The following is a 7,403-nucleotide window of genomic DNA, read 5'->3' as shown; positions in this document are numbered from 1 at the left end:
ATAAAAATTCCTAAATCTTATGAACCAAATCTGTTACTTCAGATAAATACCCACTTATAAACTCATGTATGATAGGCAGAATGTCAAGATAATTTGTTTCACATATAATAACTTAACATGTTAACGTAAAAACATTACAACATTTATTTTATTTTAATTAATTAAAATCAATAAAAAATGCGCCGTAGTAATGTTACTAAAGTTACAACATTTTTTCACTTTAAAAAAATTGTTATTTGTAATACCAAAAAAAAAATGTTTGTACACACCACTGCTTCTTCACTTCAAGGTCATAATGCAACAGCATCTAACATGTGTCAGTTACCTGCATAAAAAGATTAAAAAGTTTAAGCAAAAAGTCAAGTCGTAAAACATATGAATGCCAATCATAGAAGTGGAGAACCATGGAATGACCTTATAGCAAAGAAAAAAAAAATCCCAACTAACACAAAAGGATAAAAGTGAAACAATTAATTCATTATGAATGGAAACTAATCTAACAAGTATCCCCATGAGCTAGATCAACTACACGACTACACACTAATAGCTGTTTTTTTTAATATATATTTAATTCATTCTTAAGATAAGTTTCAGATTTCAGTTTATTATTCAGATATAGGCTTATAGACATACCTGTACAGCTAGATGTTACTCTTCATAGAGGAGACATTATTTTATTGTATGTTGTCTTCTCCTTCAACATTGTTATGGTCATCAATTTTATCAGAAGCTTGATCTGTTTGAATAGTACAACCAAATAACTGAAATGAAGTAGCTCCAGATTTGGTTGAGTTGGTGTTAGGGGTCTCATCAATGGGAGTCAAACTAGACTTGCTATGTGGTGATAAGTTTTTAGGTTTATGAGTGTCAATGTTAAGTTTTGGCAACATAACATTTAACTTTGGTACAATGTTATTCTCAAAGGAACTATCAATAGACAGAGAAGGATCAATCGGAAAGAGGGGATAAGTAGCTGCAGAAAATAGAGGATGCCTGGCTCCCTGCATGCTAGCAGAAAAAAGAGTATCATAATTACTCAACAATGTTTGATTCAGCAATCCCATTGTTGAATCAGGAATAGAAAATCTTGAAATGGAAGAGGAGGATTCTCCCATTTCATTAATGAATACTCCAGAACCATCTGTAGTTCTGAACCTCTTTGTTGGGAGAAATATTTGAGGAAGTAAAAGTGTCTCAGAAAGAAGTTCCACCTGCCATGGACTGACAGGATTTACATTCTTCAAAATCTCGGATTCATCCCATGTAATCTGCAGAGAAGAAGAAGAAAAAAAAAAAAAAAGCCAAACATCAGCTTCAATAAAAAATATTATGACCAAATTTTTATTTAACCAAATCAATCAGTAAAAATCCATCTATTATTTTTTAACGAACCATAACAATACACAAATGAATTGCTGAGACATAACGACAGACCAACAAATTGTTTCTTTCTTTCCATTTTTTTTTATTATTATTATTAGATAATTACTACGTTAACATCGGGAAAACAAGAACACACCACAAGAAACCAAGAGATTCTTTCTTTAAATTTTTCTTTATTTGTTTCTTTCACTCCATTCTTTTTCTTTTTCCTTTCTCGCCATTTCTTAGTCAAAGTCCATATCACTATACATAAACACACAAATCAAAATTCACAAAACGGGCAAATTTTATACCTGAAGCATGCGCCAAGGAGAACCACTCCATGGTTGATCTTTACCGGGAACAGTAACACCAGAAACAGTTCCCTGAAACCAATCCATCCGTGACGAATCATAGTTCTCTCTGCCCATTTTCACTCTCATCCCAACACTCCAGGGAATACCATTAATCATCGCGTCCATGTCCTCCGCCTTCACCACAAACTCCCCCCAACCTACGCTTGGATAGTAAACAACTTCGAACGGCTTGTTTTGCGCCGCCAGCTCCATCGCCTCCGCCACAGATGTCGAAGTCACTCTCCCCTTCCCGTTTCTTGCAAATCCCTCCGTCATCACCTCTTCTTCTTCTTTCTCTTCTTTTTCTTCTTTGCCTGCGTCCATCCCGACGATAGCTTCACACCAATCCAATCCTCCATCTGAGATATCATCGTCCAGCGACATATTGCGGCGGAGCCCCACGAACATCCTCCCATCGGAGTCCTTCATGAAAACCACGGTATCGCCGGAGATAATCTTCTTGCTGTTAACGAACTTGCTCCAGCCAGATGTGAAGAGGTGCCGTCTCGGAGTCCCGCGGTGGATGTGGCGAAACTCCCATACGGCGCCGTGGAGGTCGGTTATTCTAAGGTTCTGCACCGGCGGGTCCTCTTCAAAGTTCAACGGCGGGAAGACCAAGTCCGCACAGGATCTCGGCACTGAAAACCCTCCACCATTATTCGCATCGGACCGCGTGAGAATCTTGGCGTAAGACGCAACCTCTTCATCGTCGCCATTGCCGTTGCCGCTGTTGCCTTCGGCGGCGACGGCAGGCGGAAGAAAATCTTGAGCGGATCCATCGGTAACAGGAAGAAGAAGAATCTTGAGGAAGACCTCGTCGGTGTTAGGGTCCGCGAAGTAGTTGACGGCGGAGACACGGCAAGGGATGACCGGCCTGGAGTAAACGAGAGGTGAAAGGTTTCGCGGTTGCGAAGCAGCTTGATCGATGTGTCCCTGTGGGAAGTAGTAAACCCTAGAGTTCACTACTGGTGCCTGTGCAGAGATTCCAGCACATGCGCGCCAGAATTTGGCGGGAATTGGTGTTGGCCTCGGCGGCAATGATGAGGACGGAGCACTACGGCGAGGCATGGCTGATGAAGACGGAGCACTACGGCAATGAGAGAGTGATTAGTATGTGTGGATTTTTTTTTTATGACCGAAAAGAAAACAAATGTGGGGATTTTAAATCAAACCATGCAGTCTTTTATATAGCTACCCTTAGTCAATTGAATCAAACAAGTGACTAGTGTAAGATTAGTTAGAAAACCCTCACAAAATCAAATTAAATTGAATTTTGAAATTTAAGTTTTTTGTTCTATCTTATCTTTGAATGGGAATATCTATGGTCATCACTGTTAACTGATCATTAATTAGTTCTATGCTTCTATCATTTGTATATATAATTGTATGTGTGTTTTTACGTTTTAAGTTAGTAATAAAAACGCTTTTATTTGTATCCCTAATGACATGGCTTAGTTCGTTTGGAAAGACAAGTTTTCATGCAGTTCAATTTTTAAAGCAAGTTGATGATATATTGATATTAATTAATTGCATTCATTTCAACCTTAATACTATTATTTTACTACCTTCTTGACTTCCCATAACAATTACTCATTCTATAATTAGTATTTTTATTTTCAATATATACGTAGGAATTGAAAATTAAAATAAATTTAATTAGATAAATAATGGTTGTTTAGGGTAGCATGGTTGTTAAAGAAACAAAGGATAGTAAATTATAACAACCATCCTTAACTTTAGGTTACGGAAATCTCTCTATTAAATCATATCTCATATTTTAATAACAGATTACAACTAAAGATAAGATAAGATTTCATCCAAAAAAAAATAAGACAAAGTGATATTTTAAATTTTAACATGTTATCCTTTTTTATTTATAAATTTGTTGTATTTATCGAAAATCTGAGTAAAAGAATTATCTGTTTTAATTTATGATCTAAGTATCTAACTTCTTTTGTTTTTATTTTTTTATAATATTTTTGTACTAATATATCATGGGATTAACAGTGCAAGTTCAAATTAATCCAAGAAATGAAAAATTAACTGAGTCAAAATTCAAATTTTTTTTAGTAACAAATTACAGCTAATGGTAAGACAGGATGACAATTTAAATTTTAACATGTTATCTTCTTCTATGTATAAATCTTGTTCTTTGACCGATTTGGTTCTGAATTTAAAATATTGTATTGCTTAATAAAAAGGCTTACAGGAGAAACCCAAGGTGGCCCAATAGAGACAATGGTTTTTTGATAGCCCAATGTGAAGTAGCTTTAAAGGTACAAAGGAAAAAAAAATACTGATAATTATTTTCTCATCTTTACTATAATACGTAATTATCTTAATAAAAATATGTTAATTTGAAAGAAAATTAACGATTAATAAGAAAATGAATTATTCTGAACATATCAGTATTTTAGTAGTAAGATTGAAGGAACTTGACAACTTGTAACTCAAGCATTGCAAACAGATCACTAATTAGTTAATATTGTTAACAGATCAAATCAAAGAAAAAAACAAGAGGCAATAAGAGACCAAATATAAGAGTTAACTTGCTGTAAATGACTAAATGACCCGCTATACAAGTTGACTATACTACTGTTACCTCATCACAAAAGCACATAGTATGACCAAAATTAATTAATTAATATTATCTGTTGTTTATTGTATATCATCTATTTTATCTAGTATTTATTATCTATTATATATAATTAAAAAGTTTAATTAATATGTATACTAAAAATATACGTCAAAATTATTATAATAGAAGTTTTTAAACATTTTATTTTAGCAAATATATTAAAAACTTAAATTATGTTTTTTTTAATAATAATTTTAAGGGATAAGTATTGTTTTGGTCCCTCACGTTGAGAGTCGGAATCGAATCCGTACCTGATATATATTTTGATTTAAAATCATCCTTAAAGTCGTATTTAAATTTAAAATCGTCTTTTCTAATAAAATTTTTTAATTTATTCCTAAACTACCCCTATAATAAAAAAAATTATAAAATTTAAAAAAAAAATAAAAGAAAACACGGTGAGGGGGAAGAGAAAAGGGTATTCGAAAGGAGGGGGGAGGGAAGGGGGGAAGGAGAAGGGGGAGGGGAAGGGGGGAAGGGTGGGCATCACTGCCACCGTCGCTGCCGCTGTGCCGTTAGGAGGGAGATCCGAGGGAGAGAGAGAGAGAGCGTGGAGTTGAGGGAGCAGAGAAGCGCGCCGCCACTTCCAGACGCCCTTGCCGCCGCCGAGGAGAAGGAGAGGAAGAGGAAGAGATGCTGTCCGCGCCCTGCCACCGCGTCAGTTCTCCGCCGCCGTACTGCTTCGCCGTCTATGGGGAGTCGCTGCCGATCCGCCACGAGCCGCCATCGCAAGTCAACAACGAAGAGAGAGAGCCGCGAGGAGGAGGATCGCGCCACCCAGTCGTCGTCGTCCTCGCTGCGCCGCCGTCGAGCCCACTGAGCAGAAGCCCATCACCGCCGTTCGCGCCTCTATCGCCGTCTGAGAAGCTTCTATGGCCGTTGCCGTCGAGCCCACTGAGCAGAAGCCCATCACCACCGTTTTGCTTTCTTGCTTTCTGTGTTTTTTTTGCTATCTGTTTTTCGTGTTCTTGGTGGTGGTGGTGGTGGTGGTGGTGGTGGTGGTGGTGGTGTTGTTGGTGTTGGTGTTGGTGGTGGTCTTGCATTCTGTTTCTGTTTCTGCTTTTTGTTTGGTATTGTTGCTGTTGTTTGGTGTTCTTGGTGGTAGTGGTGGTGGTGGTGGTTGTGGTGGTGCTGGATGTGGTGTTGGTTGTGGTGGTGGTGGTGGTGGTGGTGGTGGTGGTGTCGGTGTTGGTGTTGGTGTTGGTGGTGGTAGTTGTGGTGGTGCTGGCTGTGGTGCTGGTTGTGGTGTTGGTGTTGGTGTTGGTGTTGGTGGTGGTGGTGGTGGTGGTGGAGGTGGAGGAGGTAATTGTGCTGGTAGTGATGAGGGTATATTTGTCCAAAAAAATTAAAAGGACAATTTTAATACGAAAAAAAACGTTAAGTATAATTTTAAATCAAAATATACATCGGGGACGGGTTCGATTCCAACCCTCAACATGAGGGACCAAAACAATACTTATCCCTAATTTTAACATTTGTTCTTATAATACATGTTAGCAAAATTTATAATTAAAAGATATTTTTTCATTTAATTATGAAGCTGAAGTGGTACATTCTTAATTATATTTTTTGATTTATTTAATCTAATTCATTAATATCAATTAATTACGATGATATATTCAGACTTATAACTTCCTTTTGAAACAGTAGAAGCCTTTTTTTTTTTAATTATAAAAAATTACAATATGCGTATTTGGTATTATTTAAAAAAAAATTTAAATTTTTGAAAAGTTAATTTATAGCTTTTTCAAAGAAGTAAAAATATATGATTTCTTTTTTTTGATAAATCATTCTGTTACTTCTTTAAAAAGAATTGACTTCAAAACAAAAAAAATTGCTTTCATTTTTGGTTCTGTACAAATATTTTCTGTTTCTACTGAAAAGACTGGCTCTCTACCACCATAGGTTTCATCTGTTAGAAGCATTGGCCTTCCACCATTATTTTCACGTAATGATTCCTCTGCTAAAAGTATTGACTTCTACCATCATTTAAAATAATGTTCCATCCTGTACAAGAAGTCTCTGGTACGGGTTGAGAGATGGATCGGGAACCTGCGGGTCGAGGCGGATGCCGGATCACTTGACTGGGGCGATGGGGGGTGGTACCTGCAAAGACACTCCGACGCTCAAGTCAGAATGGATCTGAGAGGTAGAAAGTGTGTGGAATGAATGAATACCTGGAGGGGCCTGAGTCCTCTATTTATAGGTGATGGAGGATATCTTATCTTATCTTATTTGGCTAAGATAAAGGGGACGTTTGAATTCGAAAGTCGGTTAGGAGTCTGAGAATGCCGTTTTCGGGCCTTCTAGAAGTGAGGAATGGGTCGGACCCGGGGAACCGGTGTTGGGTTCGGTCTTGGATCCGGGATGGTGGGCCGGATCCGTAACAGTTGCCCCCGCAGCGGGGGAGCGAACAAGGTCGGTCCGTTGCTTGAAAGGCGCGATGCCTGTCCGTGGGCTTCGGTTCGTCTCAGGAGTTCGTTTGTTTTCTGGAGGGAGGTCGGTGCCTTGGTTCCGGTTTTGCTGGGGGGCTCGTCTGACCGTTTTTTGGTTTGACGAGACTCCTCCGCTTCTGCCGTGTCTGTTGCGTTCTTCGATGCTTTATCAGTTTCTTTTTTCGAGGGAGGGTCATTAAATGTGAAGGGACGTTTTCCCTTTTCTGCCCCTACTAGCTTTAACTGTGCCTAGGGGTAATTGTGTCAGTTTACCCCTCTCTTTGAAACCGTTTTGGATTTTTATTTCAGTTCCCTCGCTCACTTCCCTTCCTTTTTGCTTTTTCCATTCTCTTCTAAAGAATCTCTCTCTGAACAGAAAGTCCCTTCCTTTCTCTGTGGTTTTTGGTTTTTGCTTGCTGCTCCTGCTTTTCAAGCTTCCTCAAGTGTTCTTTCTGCATTTCCAGGTTAGCGCGTTTCGTTTTATTGTTATTTTGTGAATGCTGCTCTGTTTTTTGCCATGCATTGTTCTGCCTGTTTTTAGTTTTGCGTTGAACTAGTCTCTTTTGGGGGGGGGGGGGTGGTTGTTTGAGTTTTTGGAGGGGTCGAGCACCG

General features: G+C 38.3%; 1 protein-coding gene across 1 annotated transcript; it reads right to left on the bottom strand.

Annotated features, from left to right (window-relative positions):
- Window positions 1-674: 674 nt before the first annotated feature.
- On the bottom strand, window positions 675-2,786 carry LOC112763927 (auxin response factor 17-like). Its single transcript, XM_025809469.1, has 2 exons — window positions 1,677-2,786; window positions 675-1,268 (listed from the first exon to the last, which is right to left on the bottom strand). Exons 1-2 carry the CDS (start codon window positions 2,784-2,786, stop codon window positions 675-677), a joined length of 1,704 nt encoding a protein of 567 aa, XP_025665254.1.
- Window positions 2,787-7,403: the final 4,617 nt, after the last annotated feature.

The sequence above is a fragment of the Arachis hypogaea genome, chromosome 17, assembly GCF_003086295.3.
Source record: "Arachis hypogaea cultivar Tifrunner chromosome 17, arahy.Tifrunner.gnm2.J5K5, whole genome shotgun sequence".
Lineage (NCBI taxonomy): Eukaryota > Viridiplantae > Streptophyta > Magnoliopsida > Fabales > Fabaceae > Arachis > Arachis hypogaea.
Note: the sequence above shows the minus strand (reverse complement) of the source record. Positions and strands in the feature narration are given on the sequence as shown.

Bases quoted from the DNA above. Each gene is read 5' to 3' on its own strand.
- LOC112763927 (XM_025809469.1), bottom strand. From the start codon at position 2,786: ATGCCTCGCCGTAGTGCTCCGTCCTCATCATTGCCGCCGAGGCCAACA. The intron at 1,269-1,676 runs GTATAAAATTTG...TCTTCTCTGCAG, and splicing joins CTCCTTGGCGCATGCTTCAG to ATTACATGGGATGAATCCGA.